Here is a 24,522-nt window from a genome sequence, read left to right on the forward strand (position 1 = left end):
ATAGGGCTGAAGAAAGCTGTAGTTCAGCAACATCTGTAGGGCCATAGATGCTCCCCACTCCTGCTCTATTTGCTGCCTCTTATCTGAAGAAGGTCCAAAGAGATGGGGCTCAAACAATAGCATGCTGGATAGCAGCTTCTTCCGAGGCTGGTTTCTGAATCCAAGTGTGGGTTCAAACATCCCAGGATACTCTGAGCCCAACAGAAAGGATCAATGAGGCACAGGAGATGTGAGTGAGGTCCAAGAGTATTTTACAAATGCTGAACAATTTTGTGTGCAGGAGGAAAAATGAAAAGTATGCAAGAACACTACAGGCATTGTTGGCTTCCAACTTTAATAATTCAATTTGAAGATGCTTACAGCTTTACATTTGGGGTGAAAACCTACAATTACATACACCTGTAGTATGGCCTTGTGAAGCATGAGCAGGAAATCAAAAATCAGCATTCTATTCCTTCGAGCAAATCGTGAATTGTTCCAGTGCAACGAACAATCATACATTTTATATTTCATTGGTCTTCATCAAAGCGTCCTTATGATGCATTAATTTTCTCCTTTCAGGGTAGACGTCAATTCACCAGTTTCTTTTAGTTCCTGGAAACAGAAAAAAAGGGAAGCATTCAGAGGCTGGTAATTCAGCTTTCCTCAACCTGGTGCCCTCAAGACTCCAACTCCCATTACCCCTAATCAAGCAATTTTGTTGTTTTGCATGCAGCTACATTACTGCATATCTACCAAGAGGAGATAGATACACAAAAGCTTCTGTTGCTTTAGGAGTCAGTCATCTATGGACCTACCAGCCCTACAGCTGGTAACCATCTCTCCGGTAGAACCCAGGAGCACCAGAGAAGAGATTGCAGGAGATAATTGCAGTTGCCCCAGCCGCGGCAGTGAGCAGTCACCCCTGCAGACTCCTTAGAAAGGGGCAGGCATAGCAGATTAGGCAGGTCTGATAGATGAACCACAGGGCAAGTGCCTGGCAGAGGGGCATCTCTGTCACCTTTAGCTAGCTCTAGAATGAGGCTTTGCTCAGTACATGCTCTCTAGAATCTGGGCAAGAGTGATAAGCAGGGAGGTTTGTTATTTGTTATCTTTCTGAACATGGAAAGCACACCATGTTAATCCAAGGTTGCACAGTGCACATGGGTGCCAAGGAATGGCTGCCCCCAGAAGTATTGGTCCAATGCCTCTTCCTCGTGGCATTTAGCAAAACAGAACAAGTAGGATACCATCATTATTTCAGGCATTTCTACTGCTGAGAGTTGGGGAGGGAAAAGTGAAGCAAACCGTTTTGGTCTTAGCTATGCTTTGTTTGTTTTTTTAAAAAAAATATTTTTATTAATTTTCCAATTAAAACCAATTATATCACATTCAATATTTCAAATTATACACATATATATATCAATCAAACCGAATGTTATGCCAAATCATCTAAAGAATTTTTTATTTGGGTTCCCATGCTTCAAGAAATTGGGAATTCCTCGCAACTGTCCACTGCCGTCTTTTTTCTAAAGTTCAAATCGTCCTCCAAGTTCATAATAATCCAGATCTTCCCCTTACAGTCACATAGATGTTTTCCACTTTCATCCGATTGTTTCCCAGCTGCTGAGATAAATATCAAACAAAGTTTCACAGATGTTCTTTCTCCTGTGTGAGTTAATCAGTCCAGCCTCCCCATAAATCTTCTTAATGGAGCTCCCTGTTGCGTCGAAGCAGCACGAAGCAGCGCCATCTTCAAATCACTTTCGTTTCCTCTCATAGCCATGAAGATTTACGATCATTATAGAATTTACAGCTTTTCCAGGCAGGAGACCCAAACATCAAACCATAAACTCTTGGTAAATTAATGGATCTCCTTGCCCTATAGCTGAACTTAGCTTCAGGTCGCTGCTCCAATTTAAAGTGCGTCACAGCTCATAAATCCTCCGAACGCGTCCAGAACTCCTTCCGTCCGACTAGGGGGGGGGCTTTTCTCATCGGCAACTCCACATCTTTAAAAAATATGCTCAGTAACAACAGTTATAAAGTTCAACTCACACAGTCTTTTGCTTCTCTTTCACTCCAAACAAGCCAGGACATCGCGTCCGGGAAGGTACAAGGCAACAATATGAAGGAAAAAAATAAAAACTCACTTCCCTTATCGCTCCGTCCCCATCAATCCTTCTTCCAGATGCTGTACAATCTTTGACTCCTCTCCCTCAGCAGCATAAATTTCTCAGCAGTAAACAGCGCTTCTTCCCCTCCTTCTGAAGTATGTCCATAGATTTAAGCCTAATTATCTTCTTTAACCATGGAAATCCCCGCCATGCAGATTAGCGTCCGGGAGTCCTGGCCCTCGTAAGTGCTCAGCCCAAGCTCCCCCCACTCCAAAAACAGTCGGAGTGGGTCTGGGGGCATCGCGGGCCAGCGGCCCCTCTCCGTAACCCCCGGAGAGGGTAGGGGGTTGCCATTTACTCCCCTAGCAACCGCCAAATTCCTTACGAAGGTCAGAGAGATGGAAAACAGGTCCGCCATTCCTGCAGGCGGAAACCGGAACCCGGTCTTAGCTATGCTTTGAAAGGGACCCAGGTGGCGCTTTTAAGTGCAAGTAGATATATTGGGACCGCTCCGGCGGGAAGGTAAACGGCGTTTCCGTGTGCTGCTCTGGTTCGCCAGAAGCAGCTTAGTCATGCTGGCCACATGACCTGGAAGCTGTCTACGGACAAACGCCGGCTCCCTCGGCCTATAGAGCGAGATGAGCACTGCAACCCCAGAGTCGGACACAACTGGACCTGATGGTCAGGGGCGCCTTTACCTTTACCTATGCTTTGAAAAAGCAACGAGTCACCATTCCTTTGGATCAGGTTACCTGAGAGATCACCTTCTCCTCTTTAAAAGCCCCTTCTCAAAGTGCACCACCAAGTGAAGTGAAGCAGATGGCTTCAGGAAGTGCTCACCCCCCCCCCTGAGAAATAGCCTCCCAAGAAAAGCTCACCTGCTGCCTTCTTTATGGTCTTTTTGGTTCCAGGTGAATGGCTTTTTTCCTTATTTTTCTTTAGGATTTTTTTAGACCAGTTGCTCAAATAAAATTCTCCATGTGGTGTGCAAGTCCACTTATATATAAAATATGACTAAAACACACCAGCTAATTAAAAATAAGTATATATAAAACCATCATTATGGTGGTTTGTCATGGTGGCTGTGTTTATGGTATATAAATTTAATTAATAAATAAATTTATGGTATAATATAATACTAATGTTTTCAAATATGCTGTAAATTACTTGGAGGCCTTTGGCTAACAAAAGACTAACAAGTCCAATAGATTACTATTATTAACATTATTATTATTATTATTATTATTATTATTATTAACACTGATAAAATGTTTAAAATGAACACTTTATTCTCCCAGGCTTTTAGAAGCGGTCATCTTAAAATCTCAGCTTTTATTCCACTGCCCATATAGTGTATCTTAAATTATACTGAGAATTTGGTTTTAGGCCTTCCTCTACCAGAACTTTTATGTTTCAAATGTTTTTATGATTTTTTGGTATCTTCTTACTAAGAAGTTTTGGAGGGGACTTAGATACCGTAACTATTATTCGGCAGGCAAATACCAGAAATAAAAAAATAATAAATATAATCTTAGTAAGATCAACAGAGAAAAAGCTTGGGCAGGTTAATAGATTAAAAATAGGTTCTTTAACTGGGCATAATAAAAGAGATTTCTTTACGTACTTTTTATTAACAGTTAGATTTTTGGCGGGTGAGGGAAACGAGAGAATGATGCTAACCTAGAAAAACTTCCAAAATAACTAAACTTAACTTTAAACACCATTTTGTCAACTTCAATTTATTCAATGCCCTCTAAAAGGCAGATAAACATTACTAATTTCCCCAACTCTTTGAAAACTATAGAAAAGAAACCTTTAATGCACTACTCCAAGAAATAAATGTGTGGGTGTTTTTTATATTAAAAAAATGGATACATGAGCAACGTAATACCAACTTCTTTTTAAAACCTAATGAGATTTATTGATTCTGTCTTCCCGGGAGTTTCAGTGCCTATGGTATTGACTATAAAACATTCAAGACAAGAACAGGCTCAAGAGTATTTGGGTTTAGAAGCCTGCACTTGTTCTGTTGCGCGCACACACACAAAATATATATATCAGAAGATGCAGTTAACAAATGCAGATCTATTTTTGTTGCTTAGGGCCTTTTCAAGAAAGCATACAATAAAGCCTTAGCTTTCCTCAGGAATGAGAGACAGTTTGCTAGGCAAAATGTCATCACCTTCCTCGAGAAAACACAATGTCAAAAAACTAAAACTGAGAACCAAATGAAAAGCTGTAAATGCACCCACAGGGGCGAAATGGTTCTTCCAGGAAGGTAAGTGGCTGCTGTCAAGAAAAAACATTTCAGTGCTACACTAGCAGGCAACATAGTTGCACACTGGAGATTTAGGGCTGCTTTCACCAATATATTAAGCTAATGATGAGAGTCACAGGAAAAACCAACTATGTCACTCAGTCTCAAATCAAAAAAAGGATCAGAAAAAGGGGTGTGTGGATGTGTGTGTGTCACCTCACCATGGCTGAACAAAGGGGAAAGATGCTCAAACAAGGAATGAGAAAACTCAAAATGCAGAGAAAATGGAAAGTTAGATCAATCTAGAGGTGGCTGGACAGGGAGGAATGCGTAATAGGGATGTATACTTTGGAAATTTAAACGCTGCCCTTCCAATGGGTTTGCATTGCGTAGGGCACCTTACAACAACAACAAAATCACATAGCATTTATGGTTGCTGTGTTATCAGCAGATAAAACCTCTGAACAACTAGGATTGTTTCTAAAGGATGTGAAAAGGACACCAAGCAAGGCAGGTTAAATATTTGCCGGAACAAAAATGCTTTTTGACCTATTGGCATATATATATATATATATATATATATATATATATATATATATATATATAATCGGTGAACAGTGATCTCACAGAGCAAGATAATGGCTGCTAGCCACAGTGGACTCTATTTTACTTCCATTGTCAGAGACAGCATGCATCTGAATATTAGTTGCAGGGAGTCATGGGTGGGGCAAGTGCTACTGCAGTGAGGTTCTGATAAGGGCTTCTCACTGGCATAGCGCTTTATATCATTAAATATAAAGCGGGTTGTGGTAGGGCTGGTAAGAAATCTAATAAGGGTTTGGCTGGGGCCTAGGCCACAGCTCTTGCTGAGTAATGGGGGTGTGGTTATTTAAATGCGTGCAATGGGATTGGTGGAGGGGGGCCCCCATTGAAACTCAGTTCCTCCATTTTCGTATCACTCTTGCCTTGGCGTTTGAATCTCCCTCCCACCCGCCGCTTTCTTTTACAGGTTTTAGCCTGACATTGCTTTGCCTTTCAAGGGGTCGCCTGTATTCAGGAGCCCAGTAGGAATTTTCCCAATTGGCTGATTGGCTTTGCCTCTTGGTTTTTGCCTACTGCTTAGCAAATCGTCACAACTTGTTAGGTTGGTGGTTAGGCTTTTGGTTATTGAATCGGTTGGAAGAGGGGTGTGGCATCCAGATGCCTACCCCCCCATTCCTTTTGTTGCTCCACATAGAAGTATTCCGTTAAGGGAATCCCGGGGCTTACGCTCTCGTCCTTACATCCCTGCCATAGGCGGGGCTGGAGGGGCCAATTATAAGAGTACGAGCCTTGGGGAACATTCTTGGAAAAAGAGAGGAGAGAATGTCTGGCCTCAGCTACCTCCTCTCCCAGGGGTGTTCACTTGACTTCCCTTTACCCTTGGGGAAGTCGGAGCTGGTACTCTCCAAGCGGACAGTGGTGAGTCCTGTCCCAAGTGGACAGATGATTGGAGTCCTGTCCCAAGTGGACAGATGAGTTGAGTCCTGTCCAAAGTGGACAGATGGAGATGGTCCTTCTTAAGGAAGGACGAATGGTTAACCAAAAGCCTAAGCCAACACTCGGATTAAAAATTGTATTTAAATAAAGTTGTGGCCAAAATTAATGCCAAAAACCAAACCTAAATTATTGTGTCTGTTGTGAGTTATTTAAGGGTGATTTCTGGTAAGCCTCGACACACAACTGGTTAGCCACAGTCAGAACAGGATGCTGGGATAGATGGGCCCTTGACCTGATCCATCAGGCCTCTCCTTATGTTCTGGGTGCAACTAGTTATGGCTGTGATCTCAACCCAGCTGACCAGGGCTCAGCCACGGCTACGACACAAGGGAAATGAGCAGGTAAGCTGATATAGAAAGAGATGGTTCCTTGGGTATCCTGGACCAAGACATGTTTCTTTTGCTAATGACTATTCACACTGATAGTGTTTGCTGTTTTGGGATGTAAGAAAGAAACACCACCCGTTCAAAGAGCAACTAACGATAAAAACATGTCCAATATAAATGAGAACAAAATTTAGGAAGAACCTTTTCTTAAGAATGAAGATGACACACACCTGTCAACTATTAGATCTTTCCTTACCTTCACAATATCCAGGCCTCCGACAAGTTCCCCTTTCACATACAACTGGGGGTAGGTTGGCCAGTTTGAATACTTTTTTAATCCTTGCCGCACCTAAAGAGAATAAATGCTTTTTAAAAAATAATGTTTATTCATTTTATAAAAAGAAACATGAAAACAACATTACAAAATACAAAAATACAGAAAAAGGTTTTTAAAAAACACAAATAATAAAAGAGAATACATACAATAAAAATACAGTGGTACCTCAACATCCGAACGACCCGAATTCCGAAGGTTTCGACTTCCGAAGTTGACAAACCTGGAAGTTTTTTCGCCGCATGCGAGTTCTGCGCCTGCGCAGAAGCAGAGCGGTCGGTCGGCGCATGCGCAAAATGGGCGCTTCGACAACCGAAGACTTCGACTTACGAAGAACGCCGCAGAACGGATTGTCTTCGTAAGTCGAGGTACCACTGTATAAAGTATTTCTTTTGCAACCCAATTTTTAATCACATCATTAGGTGACTTCCCTAGATTTCATTTATAATTCCTCTTTAGCAGTTTATTCTTCATTTTCTAATTAAACATTCAATTACATAAATAAAACCATTACTTATAAAGAGAATAAATGCTTGGTCAGCCTTCCACGGTGCAGTTTTTAAAGAGGATAACAGGAAAAGTGCAAGCAAACAACGTACCTCTTCATCCTCCAAAATATCAAATGTTTCATAATCAACACTAAAAAAAAAGAATAATATAAAAAAGGGTTTTATTATACAGGCTAGGAATATTCACTCAGCTACGCTAATTTCTATCACTTATTTATCAGTGTAAAAGTGATCCCAGCGACTGTATATCAAGAGTAAAATGCAAGACGTTGCAATACTGTAGTGATATATTTGTTTATTTAGAGAATTTGTAGCCCACCCTTTGGCCAAAAAAGGCTCCCAGAGTGGCTTACATTACAATCAATTAAAACAAGACAGTCTCTGCCCACAATACTCACAATTTTAAAGAAAAACGACACACAAGGGAAAGGGGACAGGGAGGGAAGAGGAAAAATATACTATATATATTGTTGAAATATCCTAATAAACGGAGAGAAATATTTACTGAAGACTAGCAGATAATCTATACAGGCCAATCCATTTATGCAAAAGGAATAGCTCAGTTGGTAGAGCACAAGACTCTTAATCTCAAGGTTGTGGCTTCGAGCCCCATGTTGGGCAAAAGATTTCTGCATTGCAGGAGGTTGGACTAGATGACCCTTCCAACTCTACAATTATATTATTTTATGGTTCTATGACATAGGTCAGATCCACCATTTGCACGGGTGCTGGGGGTGGGGTCTATGGGGAAGGCTAGAGGTGAACCAAAGGGAGCCCCTGATCACCTAACAATAACATGCAACGTGCTCCTAAGATCAGCTTCTGTAGAGGCATACTGCAAAGCAGCCAAGGTAGCACCTCTCAGGCAAAAGGAAGCATTTCCTCACACAGTTCAGAAGTACTGCGAAATTTGTTATTACAAGATTGTAGTAACAGCCACCAACTTGGATGGCTTTAAAGTGGGTTATGGATGTGCCTTGATGGCTGGTGTAGGACCCCCAGTATTAAAAACTCTGTGCCACTGAATACCGATTGTGACGAATGCTGCTATGCCGAGGCGCTGCTTGTGGACTTTTCATAGGTTTCTGGTTGACCACTGAGAGATTCCAGAATGCTGGACGAGACGGCCCTTTCGTCTGATCTATCTGTGCTCTTACTATAAGAACAGATTCAAGGCAGAAAAATATTTACATACCCGGTACCATTTAGAATTTCTATAATTTGCTTGCTGAATCCACACTTCGCCATCTGCAGTAAGAAAAAGAACAACAACTCTGATGTGCATTATGTTCCAGTGCATGTATATGTGGCATGTAGCAATCCCAAATAAGTGTTTGAAGCACATTTATAAACAGCATTTTGTTTTCCACCTTTGCTACACCAAAGATGAGGAACCCGTGGCCCTCAAGATGCTGAACTGTGCCGATTGCTGGCCATGCTCGATGGAGATCATGGAAACTGAGGTCAGTGTGGTGCAGTGTAGTGTAGTGGTGTTGGACCACGACCTGGGAGACCAGAGTTCACACTCCCACTTGGCCATGACTTTGGGCCAGTCACCGCCACTCAGCCTACCCTACTTCACAGGGTTGTTGTGGGGATTAAATGGAGAATCATGTACGCCACCTTGAAAGCCTTGAAGAAGGTGGGATATAAATGCAATAAATAAACCGGGGGGGGGGGCGCACAGGTTCCACACCCCTGCACTTCATCATCAGAAACCGAAACATGTGGACACTTTACAAACTCCTTGGGAATTCTCAGGGAATGAATTTTATTTGCCATCAACATCTGCTCGAGCAAAAAATATACCACAGCAACCCATTACTCATACTGCATAATTAGGGCTGCGCTTTGGACTGTGGTTGTATCTGTATATGACCACGCAGGGAAGTTAGCAGTGTGAACTACCCCTTTCTACCCTCTGAGCTAAGGCGTCAGGAGAAGAGGAAAAGAGAGATCGTTCTGTTGTGGCACCCCACTGATGGAACCTGGTGCCAACACTGATATCATTTCAGCCCCAGGCAAAGGGATCTTTATTGCTCCTAAGCCTTTAATGTATTATTTTAACATGCTGTTAAAATGTATCCTTTTTGAAAACCTTCTATGTTTACGTGCTTTAGAAACTGCTCTAGAAAGCCGTGCTGAAGGAGTGAAATTAAATATTTTCTTCATTCCCTACTTGCAGCAGCTGCCGGCATGCTGTGTAGAGGTGAAAAACCCACAGCACCCACATATGATCACTACATTACCTCCAGTATCAGGGGGAGTATGGTTCTGAACAGGTGCCTGGTTGGCCACCTTGAGAACAGAATGCTAGACTAGATGGAACGTCTTCCAATCCAGCGGGGCTCACCTTGTGCTCTTATGTTTATGATCTTTTACAACCAGGTGCACTCCAGATGTTTTAAAATGACAGCTCCCATCATCCCCAACCACTGGCTACACTGGCTGGGGTTTATAGGAGCTATACTCCAAAACATCTGGGTGCCACTAAGCTGGGGACAGCTGGCCTAAAGGATTTTAAGCACTAAAAGCATTTCCAAGAGCCTTACCTGCTTATTTCCTTTCATAAAGAGCATCACAGAAGCTTTGTTTATCAGGTCTTTAAGTCTAAAACAAGAGGCGGGGGGAAATACAGATAAAGTAGAACAGTCTTAGATAAAGGATTTTTAACCTGGATAAAAAAGGTGATACAGGAATTTAGCCTAAAAATTTGTCTGGTTTTAGAGCCACAGTGCTCTGGTTAATAATAATAATCGTAATAATTGTAATAGCCGTCTTTATGATTATCATTATTATTCTTGGCTGCCCCTCTGACTGCGTTGCCCCACAATAAAACACAATAAAAGGCCTCGGTCCTGTATACCTGAAGGAGCGTCTCCACCCCCACCATTCAGCCCGGAAACTGAGATCCAGCACCAAGGGCCTTCTGGTGGTTCCCTCATTGCGAGAAGTGAGGTTACAGGGAACCAGACAGAGGGCCTTCTCGGTAGTGGCACCCGCCCTGTGGAACGCCCTCCCAGCAGATGTCAAGGCAATAAGTAGTAACTATTTTACTTTTAGAAGAAAACTGAAGGCGGCCCTGTTTAGGGAAGTTTTTAATGTTTGATGCTGTACAGTTTTTAATATTCGGTTGGAAGCCGCCCAGAGTGGCTGGGAAAACCCAGACAGATGGCCGGGGTATAAATAATAAATTATTATTATTATTATTATTATTGTTATTGTTATTATCATCATCAAACATTAAAAACTTCCCTTCCCAGGGCTGCCTTTAGATGTCTTCTAAAGGTTGTATAGTTACTTATATCCTTGACATCTGATGGAAGGGTTGTTCCACAGGGCGGGTGCCACTACCGAGAAGGCCCTCTGGCTGGTTCCCTGTAACTTCACATTTTGCGGTGAGGGAACCACCAGAAGGCCCTCAGAGCTGGACCTCAGTGTCTGGGCTGACCAATGTGGGTGGAGATGCTCCTTCAGGCATACAGGGCCGAGTCCATTTAAAGCTTTAAAGGTCAGCACCAACACTCTGAATTGTGCTTGGAAACGTACTGAGAGCCAATGTAGTGGGAACCAATGTTATACAGTCCCAGAGGCCACTCCCAGTCACCAGTCTAGCAGACGCAGGCTGGATTAGTTGTAGTTTCCGAGTCCCCAACAAGGTTGTTGTGTGTTCTGCTTGACCTGTTCCCTGCATTCCTCCCAACGTTTTATTTCTAACCAAGTTTCACAACTAGACTAGTGGAATCAGTGTGCAATTGCCACCCTCAGGATTCAGGAATCCCCACACACCTAGATCACTTTGGGTTCCATATTATTGGAAGTCTAAGACCAGTGTGGACAAAGGCAGGAATTTGCCCTATTCTCAGGGAGAAGCGTAAATTGCAAGGGATTGGCTGGCGGTATGAGGCACACTGGTACAGGGTGAGACAATTAAACAAATAATAAAATATCCCCAGTTTTACCCCTTTGCTTTTGGGGCTGAAGGTGACCCAAAAAAAGGTGAGGTGGCAGCAAATACCAGGTAGCAAGATCTGGATGGCAGCTCTACAGGGCTGTTGTGCAGCAGGTGGGCAAGGAAAATGAAGGTGAATGAAAACCATAAGGCACAGAATTTTAATGGAGAGATCATTAATGGAATATGTGATTTTCCTTTGCAATATTTTTTTTAAAAAAGGGTAAAATGCGTCATACCTGTCTTCTATTTTATGTGCCTTGGGGCAGGTTGTCTCCAGCTCTCCAGAGGCCTCAAGCTCCTGAAAAGAAAATTATTTCAAATTCATAAACAAAACACTATTTTAAAATCACGATACTGAAAATGCAGATCTTTTGTTTTCTTACCTTAACAATGTCCAGTCCACCTATAAGTTCCCCAGCTACATATAACTGTGGGTAAGTAGGCCAGCTGGAGTAGGTTTTCAGGCCCTGACGTACTTCTTCATCAGAAAATATATCAAAGCTGCTAAACACAATGTTGTGTTTGTTAAGAATCTCCACTATTTGTCTGCTGAAGCCTGGTGGTTACAGGGGAAAGAAAAAGAAAAGCACAGACCTTAACAAGGCTTTAACTCTAACCAAAACTGTGGTCTAGTGCCTACATTATAGCTTATATTAACATGTGTTGCAAGCAAACTGCCCCCACAAAAAGGTACCGTAAATCTCAAAGGAAAACAATGTTGCAAATTGCAAACCGTAGCAAAAACTACAGAGCTGAATTTAGGGAGTTTGTCCTGCTGCTTGCTCTGTTTTGAAGTGTGTTGTCCAGTTTAGACAAAATCAAACCCAAATGCACATGCAGATAAATGTAATGCTTTGATCCAACAAAGGCTCTTATTTTAATATTTAGGTAGATATATTTACAACATAATGAATATTGCTTCAATCCCTTTTTTTAAAAAAAACACTTTCAAGAATGCAGATTCAACTTATCGCGAGTTGGCATTAGTCCTATCAGTTTAAATAGAATTAATTTCCAAATAAATCATACCGTTCAATTTCTGAACAAAATCTACCTTTTTAACTATAATACGAAATTTTGATATTTGAACTGTTTGAATCACTGCATGTCCCAAACCTGTAAGTCTGCACAATTTTTCTCCACATAAAAATATTTCAACCACACAAAATTCAGAAAAACAACAACTTTAACCTACGGTAACTCCTTAATTAGCAACTTGCATAAATATCAGTGTCATAAATATCAGTTTTGAAACCACAACCCATATCAAGTTTGGCATGTTTTTTTTGCTATTTTAAAATCCTTTCCTAAAGAAAAATTATCTTCCTCAGACAGCTAAATATCCAGTATATAAATTAAAGTAGCTCTACCTGTTGAGACCTGAAACACCTCACACCAATTTTCAAAAGGTTCTAATAAATGGGATTTAAAGCAGCAAATTTCAAAATGTTTCAGGCACAACAGGAACCTTTGCATGATTTTCCATCTCACAAGTTCATCCATTACTTTTGATTTGTGCTGTAGCTCCAGGTCCTCCATGATCTGCATTTTGAGCCATGAGCAAGTAGCATTTATTTATATGGCATCTAAGTTGCTTTTCTTCCACAACTGAAGCATTAAGTTCTTGTACAGCCTGGAGTGAAACAAGAATCCCGAATTCCACTCCCCACCCCCCAACCCCACTACCAACCAGCCTGCCATTCATCTGGGAGTTCATTAGTAAACAGCTACAGGCTGATTGCTGATGGTTATTCTGCTGCCAATATATTAACTCATTTCTACTGTAAGAGGCTGAGAGAAGGGGAGAGAAAGAGAGCGCTTCACTTTAGCTGTAGGCAACTCCATGCAGACGAGAAAGATTGATTGGTGGCGTTTCATTTTTAAGGGTTAAAGTAGCAGACTGGAAATGTTATGCTTAGGGATAAAGTGCCAAGACTGCTTTATTCCCATAACAAAAGGTTTAGGCTGACTTTCTGAGCAAACAACATCTGAGCAACGCAAGAGCTAATGAAAGCGCCACTGAAGTGCGCGTACGTGAACACACAGGCCCGCTTTAAGAGTGATGCGGACGCTGCACTGACGGTGATAGGAAGCTAAGTACAATTATAATACTAATGATGTAAGCAAGCAACAAGCCCGTGAGCACAGAGCCAAGGGGATAGACCTCATTTAACATTATTATGAATTGGCTTTCCGTAGGAAGTGGAGAAATGCGGGACATAACAAGGATTTCTGATTCCACACCAAGATCCAATTAAGCTCCGTTGCAACCGACAACCTGCTATTAGTATGAAAATTAGCCAGGGCAACATCCATCGGGAACCTCTTCTGCACAAGATGCAGGCTGACCCGCTCCTGGGCCTGAAGCTGCATTGCAAGCCGAGGGGGCTGAACTCCAGTAAAAGGCCAAGGGGCTGCTTTCTTACCCTAAGCCTGAGGCCACTCAGCTGTGGCACTCTGTACGTTATCAGACTACAACGCCCAGAGCCTCGGACAATGCTGGCTATGGCTAACAGGACCCCAGCAACATGAGGACCACCACAGGCTAGCCCCTTCCCACCATCCCTACATCTGGTTGTCATCACAGCTGTCCTTGCAGTCCACTTGAGGAAATAAGGACCAGCTCATTATTGTGTTAGCTGTGTGAGATGTGGCACATATTATGAACGGCATTGGCTAGTGAGGTGTGTATGGACATATAGCCCAGCCACGACAAATGTCTCTCAAAGCCCAAGGGCGGGGGTGGGGTGGGGACTATTCATATTCAATTTATTATAGAACAGCAAAGGAGAGCAGCAATGTTATCTTCAGCCTTAGTAAAGGTAAAGGGGTCCCTGACCATTAGGTCCCGCCGTGACCGACTCTGGGGTTGCGGCGCTCATCTCGTGTTATTGGCTAAGGGAGCCGACGTACAGCTTCCAGGTCATGTGGCCAGCATGACTAAGCCGCTTCTGGCGAACCAGAGTAGCACACGGAAACGCCGTTTACCTTCCTGCTATAGCGGTACCTATTTATCTACTTGCATTTTGACGTGCTTTCAAACTGCTAGGTTGGCAGGAGCTGGGACTGAGCAATGGGAGCTCACCCCATCGTGGGGATTCGAACTGCCGACCTTCTGATCGGCAAGCCCTAGGCTGAGTGGTTTAACTCACAGTGCCACCTGGGTCCCGTGTACTTCGCCTTAGTACTTCACACTAATTCTGATCCTCCCACAATACATGCAGATCACACCAGCTATTGGAACTTGCTGCCCACCTGCTGCAACCAGCAATGGCCCTCAAAAGACCACCGAGATAGTGAACTATGTCTACCTTGCTGGAGACACGCCCCCCCCCCCGGACAGGTGAATATGCAGGCTGCACTGCATTAACACGCCTTTGTCAAGGCATCGCAAATATCTCAGCTTCTCCCTCTTGTAGAAGGAATATTCATACGGTGCATGTGCAGCCAGCACCAAACTGCATAAGCACAGTATCGTACTGTGGTGCTTACGTATGCACCAAGTCACATGATGGCATCTGTATATGAGAAAGATTAAAGCTCTCCGTTGAGCCATATTAAGATGGAAGCTTCAAACCTGAAGCCACTGCTCAATCTGCAACCCCATACAGTAGGGTGAATTGTTATGTCTCAGAATGAAGGGGGGGAACCTAACTAGGGCATTCTTAGAATTCAATGGCAGCATCAGGCCCTTGCCTTTCTGGGACTCTGTTTGCTTACAAGCTTGTGGGGAGCGAACCAAAGAGTGTATAATGAGTTACCAGGGCCTAGGAATCCATTTGTCATAGCTTGATCTTCATTATTTCAGTTTAGTTCATTTTTCTTTTTTAAAGTGGTATATGAACATTATTGGTAATGAAAAGACAGTACATCCCATAATTAAAGCAATTTCTAGAAGAAAAAGAAAATGAAGATTCAGTAAGGGTACCGAATCTGCTCAAGGAATCAAAATTTTTATTCTTGGGTTATACCACCTAAATGTCAATGAGTCCTTTAACAAAATCACTAACCCGACAGGTTCAGTGATGGAATGTCAATTAATATTCACCAATGGATGTTAACAAGAAGCAATTCCGAAATGTTCTACTATAGGCAGCTGCTAACTGCCATCCCTAAACAAATGCTTATGCTATGTCTCTTGTGGTCTTTATTGCTCAGACTGATGCTCATGCAATAGACCTCAGTGATCCACCTTGAGTTTCTGAGGGCAACTACTGTCACTTGAACCTGAAAATCTGCTGCTTGTTTAAAACATCTCCCTCTGCACGGTTTTAAGACATGTCCTGTTCTACTCCCCTTTTAATTTCATCGTTCAATCAGCACACAGCTATTCTTACGGAGCAACATGCTGCCTGCGAGGACCTCTGCACACTGACAAACAAGATTGCTGAAGGGGAGGAGGCAGAAAACAGAAAAAGTTAGAACTGGACCCAAGCACAAAAAAAGTTTGAGAACAGTGCTCTGGCTTGATGATTGTGGCTTTAAGCCTCAACCCATTCAGGCAATACAGCTATGCGGACATGGCTGGACTTGGGCAGCTAGGTGCCCAGAACACAGTGGAAACCTAGATTTGCATCACCGTTATTCTCCATCCATCTCCATTCCAACTCTAAGGCCTACCCAATTGTTGATCTAGTAACCCTATTCTACTTTTCGGAACCTAATGAGATGGTGAGCCAATGCAAAGGCTATAGTGTGGGTGCAGCTAACGGGGTGCAAAGCAGCCTTGAAGGGGAACAGTACTATGCCAATCAACTTATCCCCTCTGGAGCCTAGGACAACAGTTCCATTTGTCGCAAAGGTGACAAGAATAGCAGCCACTCAGATAGAAAGCGTAAGCTATAATATTGTTAGGTACTCCTTATGTATCAAGCCCTGCTGAATAAAATAGAAATTCAAGACAATTCCTACCACAACGAGGCTCCTGGGGTGTTCCCTTCATAAACAGCATGCAAGGTGCAGCATTTGTCAGTTTCTGGAGTCGCACATTCAGGTCTTCTTTCACATTGTCATTAGAGCCTGGCGGAATGGTCGAGCTGGAGGCATGGCGCTGGACTTTCTTGGTCAGTTCTGGTGCATGAGCACCGTCTAATCGGTCAATTTTTTGGGAATTCTACCAACAGAGAACAGCAGTTCGGGAAAACATTATGAACTTCACAAGCACAGTCTTTAAAAAGCTACTGGAATTTGAACTCGAACTCTCTCTCTCGCTAGACCATATACAAGCGTTATTTTGTAGGATTCAAGTCAAAGCAGGTTAAAAGCCCCCAGAGAAATCCATTGAGTGCTACTGGTGTACAATCTCATTTCTATGGGGCTAACACAACTGAAGAGAGCACACACATGGCCAGAATGTGTAGTAGGTTAACTAACCCAAGCTCTGCGCTTGGTGGATTGAATTTTGTTAGAACTCGCTTTAACAACAATATCATTACCTGCCAAAAGAATTTTGGACGAATCACCACAACGAGCTTAGGAACCAATCAATAGTCATCTCGACATCACTATCCAACAGTGTTAAAAGGTTTCAAATTCAGGAACTGCCTGGTGATGCAGCATGTATTTCTCAAAAAATGTTTCTGCAAGTTACAGCATAGGGTAGCTTCAAATATTTGAAACGGGCCTTCACCACATGGCTAAGAAGAATGCAATTCCCAGCATTCCTAAATTAATCAAATGTTACCTCTGAACAAAGTATCACACCAGCACTAAGAACATAGAACATAGTAAGCATCCATGGAAGTAAGTGAACTAAAAAAAGGCTTACCTTAAAAAACAAGAAGGTTGGGACTGAAGTAATTTCATATTTTTCAGACACTTCAGGAACCGCTTCAGCTTCCAGCTTAAAAACAAACAAACATAAAACATATTTTGTTTTCAAGCTCTTATTTATAGTTTAGATTGTGCTGGCTGATCTTGTCTACACTGTTCTTTTAGTCATGTTAAATGTTTAAAAAGGATTTCAGTGCAAAAGTTTGTGACACATTTGCATTTAAATGAAACTCACAGGGCAGGCTTGTCATCCACTGAGCCTCCAGTGTCAAAACAGGTTCAGAGGTTTTTATTTTGTTGCACATTTCAAAAGATGCCTGGAGGCTGTGAATAAAAATTTTGGTGCACTAGTGACCTAGTAAATTTTCAATCATATGCAGCTACTACTATATTGAAATCCATAAATCACTGACCCCAGTTATGTCATGATTACAGTGCTTATTTTCTGCCCACAGCAATTCTTGCTGTTTGCTCTATTGACTAATTTCAAGAGGCAGTACATCATGACTGACATTTGCAGCCTTCTGCAAATTATGAAGCAAAAAAGGAGTATTTCTTCAATAAACTATTGATGCCTGCTAAATTTTTGTTTTTAACTCCTGCAAGACTGCTAGATACGGTATTAGTATACTACTGACCTGAAACCTAAACAGATCATCAAATACAAAATTGTAGAAAATGCAAATACCAAATACATTTCCATTTACAGACACAGGACACACATATGATCCAAATATAACGGACTATATGACTGTTGGGAAACGGGAGGCAAACAGAGTAGTTTGCTTAAGAGCACATTAATTCTGGCATGTGGTATACATGTGTGAATGCCTGAAATATTGGTGAATGTTGACATTAGCATGTGAATATATTTAAAACACAGTATTCAGTGGGGTTTCTGAGCTGGGGAAGGGTCACAGCTCATCTGATTTCCATGCAGCAAGCCCCAGGTTCAATCCTCAGCATCGCCAGGTAGGACAAGGAGAGAACCCAGCCTAAAATCCTGTAGAGCCGCTGCCAGAAAATGTGGATAATACTGAGTTGGCTAGATCAAGGGTCTGACTCAGTGTAAGGCAGCTTCCTATGTTCCTATGCCCTTAGAACAGAAGCTCTCTTTTGGAGGACGTATGCGTCTGCATACCCATTGCTGGAAAATGCAGGAAGCGAGAGTGCTATTGCGCCCAGCTCTTGGCTTCTAGGCTTCCCACAGGCATCTAGCTGACCACTGTGAGAACGGAATGCTGGTCTAGATGTGTGACTGGTTCTTCTCATGTTCTTCATTTTTGGAGATTCACAGCATTTGGGAGGCCTGTCAACATTTACACGTGAGAGCTTTCTTAAACCGAGTGAATTTCATGTCACGCATACATGGAGATTTGTAAGTGGGAACAGCAAGACGGAATGAGCTACTTGAACTTTAAAGCAAAACCCGGTGACTATCTGTTGTGAAGATTAAGGGTAATGAGACATTAGGGGTAAAGAGAGATAAATTAGGAGACCAAAGTCACATTGACATCTTGCACTTTATCCTAAAACTACAAAACAATGAGTACATGTTGATGCTAATTTTCAATAAAGCATATTACTTAAGGTGTAATTCAAACAACATCAACCACCTTGACTGTGGAAAGATAGCAATTCCAGCTAAGTTTAATTTTTTTTATGTTCATATGATCAGGACATGGAGCAGGATCAATTTCCCACCCTTCTATTGTCAGTAGGAAATATTAAAGCCTTATAGGGAAATGGAACATTATTGGGAGGTTTTCCTGTGCCTAGCTGTTTGACTCTTACGATAAGCATCTCTGCTTATTTCAGTGGCACCTAGAGGTGACTCAAATGTCCAGGTGCCCATGACAAACTCCATCCCAACATAACTGAATCATCTCAGTATATATGTGGGATCAATGTTTGAAAGCTCCTCAACACCAGCATCATGGGTATGGTTCTCTGTGGTGGCAGCCTTTAAGTGGTGAAATTCCTTCCCTCCAGAAGTTCATTAGCATCATACAGTTTTCAGCAAATGCTGAAGACGCACCTCTTCACCCTGGCTTTGACACTTGGTGTGCATTTTCACGACGCAGGTGGCACTGTGGTCTAAACCACAGAGCATTGGGCTTGCCGATCGGAAGGTCGGTGGTTCGAATCCCCACGACAGGGTGAGCTTCCGTTGCTTGGTCCCAGCTCCTGCCCACCTAGCAGTTCAAAAGCACGTCAAAGTGCAAGTAGATAAATACTGGTAGGTACCGCTCTGGCGGGAAGCTAAATGGCGTTTCCATGCGCTGCTCTGGTTTCGCCAGAAGCAGCTTAGTCATGCTGGCCACATGACCTGGAAAAAATTGTGGACAAATGCCAGCTCCCTCGGCCAGTAAAGTGAGGTGAGTGCTGCAACCCCAGAGTCGTTCACGACTGGACTTAACTGTCAGGGGTCCTTTACCTTTACCTTTACTATGTGATTGAAATTTGTTTTCATTGTTTTCAATACTGAATTTTAAATTGTTGTAACTCGACCTGCTGGTGGAGGGCAGGCAGTAAATTTAACAACAGCAGCAAGAAGGCAGACTTTTATTTATGTTTTGTTCCCTCACTTTGTTTAGGACTACTTGTGGTGTGGTTTCTATAGTACTGTATTTTAATGCATTTAAAAAAGAACAAAAAACTCTTACTACAACAAAAGGTTACATGCCACAGAGGTAGCTAGCCATTCTGAGGTGGCAGAACTACAGAAGGCACATCAGTTACATCTCTGGCAAACAAGGACAATAAGCTTTCTTTTCTCTTTCAGAGTTGTTTCTGTTTAGCATAATTGATGTTGTACTTTCATGTTTCATCATTCCACATTGTAACTCACTGGAAACCCCATCTATTTTCAGTTAATCGCTACCATGCAAACGTATTAATTTTATAATTAATTTGACTTCAGGCAATACAATTATAGACTTGCACAATGATGGGACTTTACTTACTGTAGCTAACTGTTACCAATAGTGACTTAACGGCACAATTACTCAACTACAAGAACTACTAATACAATAATGCAGAGTTCTGTTCCATACCATTCATCAAGACCAAAGCTGTTTGGCTGAAATACTGCGGTCACAGATATTTAAGTTCTAAGTGTCATGGTGGGGCATCTTAATGGCCTAGTTCACACAACACATTACACCACAGTTAAAAACGAACTGTAGTTTAATATAAACGCCACCTTATGATAGTGTGCACTGCTGGAAATGTTTCATTCCACTACTTTCCTGTTCCTGCTGATGCCACACCGCCAGGAGACAAATCACAAGAAGCAGGCCAAGAGCAAATCTTGGGTACCGCTTGCGGTTTTGCTTGGAAAGAAATAAGCAATGAGTCTTGAGTTCAGATTGCAAAACAATCCAGACCTTTGCTTGTTTCCTAGCAGAGAAGTAGGAACTTCTCAGCAACATACACATTCCCACAGTTTGTTTTTAACTACGGTTTCAATGTGACATGCAAACTGGGCCAATATTAATTTCTGGGCATAATCTATCATTGTTTATTGCATTTGTATCCCAACTTTTTCTCCAATGAGATTGGAGTGGAATACATGGCTCTCCCCCTCCTCATTTAAAGCCCACAACAATCCTGTGAGGTACATTAGGCTGAGAGGTAATGACTGGCCCTAGGTCACCCAGTGAAGTTCATAGCTGACTAGGGATTTGAACCTCTTCCCTTTGAATGGCACTAACAGTTCAACCACTGTAACATTTTCATATGGCACAAAGCACTGTGAGGAGTTGGTGGATAAGCAAATCCACTGGACATACACAGGGGCAAGCTTCTGTCTCACATTAGTTGAAGTCAATGGTCAACTCCAAGGAAGCAGGCCAGTGACACAGTGGCTCAGGACAACCCTTAACAACATATCTTGCAAAGATATTTCCATGAGCAGAGGGTTAGAGGTTAATTAATGGGGTAGGCCACATGGCAATTGACACCTCATCATAGTTTGAGGAATTCCTAAAGCATGGACCTAAGGAATACTGACACATAAGTTTAATGTTTGTTTTTCAGCACCATAGGAGTGTTTTAATCCAAACTACTGATGAAGAGTTGATGAACAGCACTTGTAACTAGTGCATTTTCCTTTTCCTACCTACCAGAGTGCTGTTACTGGGACATACAAGTATTATTACACAAATCCAGATTTCAATCTACCCTAGGAAGACAGCCACCATACATAATTATGCAAACCCCAAAACCTACGTATCTTTCTTAGGTGAAATCAGTAGCTAAAACACAAATTAAGAGAATGTCTATTTGCCCAACCAGCAGCATCATTACATTACATCAAATCACACAAGTGGGGGGGGGCTTTTTTAAAGAGTAGTATTACTTTCTTAAATCCCTCGGATAAGAAGATCAGGATTTAGTCAATTGCATTACAGGAAGAAAAGCTACTGGGAGTTGAATTAAAAGTGCTAGCTCAAGTAACTAAATGAGAAAAAAAGAGTATTAGCATTATAGCTGGATACTTGGCAATCAAAGATTTAGATGGCTATTTCATGTCAACATTTTGAATACCAAGCCTCTTAGACCTGCTTGCACCCTCAGATCTTAGCCATAGAGTACTTATGTCTCACTAGACCTCTTTCTATCAGCTTTCCTTATTGCAGAACACTGCCTCCTGGTTTTATACTGATGCTTGCAAACAACCACTGAGTTCATGCTTTCACCAGAAAGTAAGCGCCATCTCAGCATTTCCTAAGGCAACCAAAGACCACAGCATTAAAGGAGAGGTTCTCTCCCTCCTCACATACTTTGGAGATTTCTCCTCTCCTCATCATCCATACCACCATCAGCATCAAGGCACAAGCCCCTCTCCAGGTCCAGATTTGCTTTCCACTCCTAGTAGGACAGGCATCCCCAAACTTCGGCCCTCCAGATGTTTTGGACTACAATTCCCATCATCCCTGACCACTGGTCCTCTTAACTAGGGATCATGGGAGTTGTAGGCCAAAACATCTGGGGGGTGCAAAACATCTGGGGGGATGTCTGTAGTAGGAGCTTCAATCACAGGGCATAAGTGTGTGTGTGTAGCTCAGAGTATGGTGTTGATAACACCAAGGGTGCAGGTTCGACCCCTGTGTGGGGCAGCTGCATATTCCTGCATTACAGGGGGTTGGACTAGCTAATCCTCAGGGTCCCTTCCAACTCTACAAGTCTATGATTCTATGCATGCACCTCCCCATTGCAAAAGACATTTCTTTCAATCACCTCCCACTGATTTTCATGAAATAATTTTACAGACTGTGACAATACTTCCTAGGCTGCTAAGCATTGCCCCTACTCTCGACACTGTCACCAATTAGCTTTAATAAGTTATTGTAGTTTTAAAGTATCGGTAAGAGAATAGGAGAGTATATGACACTTACTACCAAGGAAAGAGAACAACAAGGCAATTGCAAAGCCACAACAGACCCAAGTTGCCCAGTTCCAAGGTTTTAAGCAATGTAGGAGCTGCTAGAGTAGTTACGCTTCCACCTTTTCCCAGTATGCATACAGCAAGCATTCATGTTAGATCAAAAGCAGGTAACAAAATGTCAATTCAACTTACTTTCACAAATCCAACCTGTAGATGCTCCTTTGCTAGCTCAGCCATGACACTGTTCATTTGAACACACTGAGGAGCCCATGGGGCCCAAAAATGAACCACCACTAAAGACCTGTGATGAAATAAACAGGGAAAACAGAGAGGTCAGATACCAGCAAAGCAATGAAAGTCACAGCAAAAGGTTCTAGCTTTAATCACTAGTTATCTCACATGAAAAGATCTCCGGAAGAGGACAGAAAAGGTTTCTCTCTGCCTGAGACCCTGGAGAACCAATACCTGTCAAATTTGAGATTAGTTGGCCAAACAGACCAACGATCTGACTCCATGGGGAACTAGGGTGAACTGAAAAGTTACTGGTTTGCTCACCTCTGCTACAAAAGGAGAAGAAAAGACAGTGGGTACACAGCCACAAGGATTGCTCATATCACAGTATATGGCAAACCAATGCTCCCCATGGCTTGCCTTGTGGTTCTACTCAAGGCAGTGATCCAAATTCAACTCTCACTCACTGCCACACTCACTGGAATTTACATATTCCAGGTAATTTACAACCATGATGTGTTGCCCCTCAGTGGGAGATTGCATAGCGAAGACTTCCAACCTAGCAATTCCCTGTAGAATCACACTAGAAGGTACAAACTGAACCTGTTAATTCCCCTCACATTAATCCATTATACCCCATCATCATTCCATGGGATGGATAAATAAGGGTCCTGGCAGTCATAGAGGTTCCACAGAGAAAAGTTGGTAACAAATAGGGCTGGGGTTTTCCTTTCCAACACTATTGGTCTTTTTCACAGGTCATGCTAGCAGAAATCCATAGTGTTTTTAAATCCCCTTTATGATTTGGCAACAGAATATTCCTACACCATCAACGGTTCTTTGAGAAAGAGAAATCCCAATCACAGGGCGGGGCATCTTTCCCTCCTGGTTGGGTGTGTAAATCTCTCCCATACATATGTATCAACCTTGTATTTAAACACTAGTCTCATAGCCACAGGCAAACCAGAAATACATGATGGCAAGTGGATGACCTGGCAGAGGAGCAACCTAGCAATCTAGCCCTCCATTCTACTCAGCACACAAAGGAAACCAGCTGCAGAACTCAGTCTCACCTTTAAAAACACTCGCAGGATAGCAAAAAAGGGGGGGATTCTAACTAGTACACCAGGGAAATTGTGCAGATCCCTTTAAAAAATAAAGTACCAGCACTTAAGTCTGATGCAGTGTCATTTATGTGATCTGACCTGCTCCTTAACTTTTGTCCTGTGGGGGAGCCAAGACCATGCTCCCGCCCTAGCCCCCATATACACGTGTCCTCAAGAGGCGCTTTTATATTTCACACGATTACTGTATGGCCTGGACCCTATAAGCGCACACTTCTGGGAAGTAAAACTGCGCACAAATTAAGCCTACTTTAGGCGCCTTACTCAGAAGGCCTACGGCGGCGCTGAGCACAACCCCCCGGAGCCCGTCTACTCAGAAGTAGGACTTTCAAGCCTTATTTATCCCTGCACAGGAGAAGAACTCTTGCCACCCTTCAACCCTCTCGATGGTGAGAAGGGTAAGGGGAGCGCACAAGGCGGGATAACGACGGCTGACCACGCTGGCTGGGGAGAAAGCCCCCATTCGGCTCAGCGGCCCAAAACGTCGGAATGGACACCCGCATCAAGTGAACGTGTGAATGCGGAGCGGCGGCCTGGCAGCGGGCGCTGCTGCTGCTGCTGCTACACCACCTGCATTCGGCTGCGGCTCCTTTTCCTGGCTGTTTGCCAGCCTCGGAGCCGAGCTTGGAAGGCGGGGAAGAAGGCGGAGGCGGCAGCAGCAACAACGTACCTTCCCGGCTGCTGCAGCAGATCGTGGAACTGGTCGGCGGACGCCGCTTCTGCCAGAACTGCCGCTCCTTCTTCCGCCGCCATGGCTGGTGTTGATCTCGGCGGCGCCGCCAAGCGCAGGAGGGAAGGAGGGAGACTGGGAGGTGCTAAACGCACATGTCGCCTACCAGCCTATCGCCTCCTCTAAGGCGGCCTCACTGCGCATGCTCTGGGGTTGTTGTTGTTTTGTTTTTTTCCTCACCCGCCGATTCATCCTCGGGAACGCTTGCTGAAATCTCGCGCATGCGGCTTAGCGAGAAATGAAGCCCTGCGGTTACA

At 43.0% G+C, this 24,522-nt stretch overlaps 1 protein-coding gene across 1 annotated transcript; it reads right to left on the reverse strand.

The window, feature by feature from the left end:
• Window positions 1–317: 317 nt before the first annotated feature.
• Window positions 318–24,311, reverse strand: GLRX3 (glutaredoxin 3). Its single transcript, XM_035138232.3, has 11 exons — window positions 24,206–24,311; window positions 22,373–22,481; window positions 16,784–16,858; window positions 15,928–16,129; window positions 11,400–11,572; window positions 11,253–11,314; window positions 9,614–9,671; window positions 8,257–8,309; window positions 7,152–7,191; window positions 6,475–6,567; window positions 318–594 (listed from the first exon to the last, which is right to left on the reverse strand). The coding sequence occupies exons 1-11, from the start codon at window positions 24,286–24,288 to the stop codon at window positions 544–546; spliced, it is 999 nt and encodes a 332-aa protein (XP_034994123.3). The 5' UTR covers window positions 24,289–24,311; the 3' UTR covers window positions 318–543.
• Window positions 24,312–24,522: the final 211 nt, after the last annotated feature.

This window comes from Zootoca vivipara, chromosome 5, assembly GCF_965207765.1.
Source record: "Zootoca vivipara chromosome 5, rZooViv2.hap1.1, whole genome shotgun sequence".
Taxonomy (NCBI): Eukaryota; Metazoa; Chordata; class Lepidosauria; order Squamata; family Lacertidae; genus Zootoca; species Zootoca vivipara.

Coding starts and splice junctions, on each gene's coding strand:
- GLRX3 (XM_035138232.3), bottom strand. CDS start 24,288: ATGGCGGCGGAAGAAGGAGCGGCAGTTCTGGCAGAAGCGGCGTCCGCC. Junction 22,482..24,205: donor CTGCTGCAGCAGCCGGGAAG/GTACGTTGTTGC, acceptor ATTTCATCACAG/GTCTTTAGTGGTGGTTCATT. Junction 11,573..15,927: donor ACCCCAGGAGCCTCGTTGTG/GTAGGAATTGTC, acceptor TGTAACCACCAG/GCTTCAGCAGACAAATAGTG.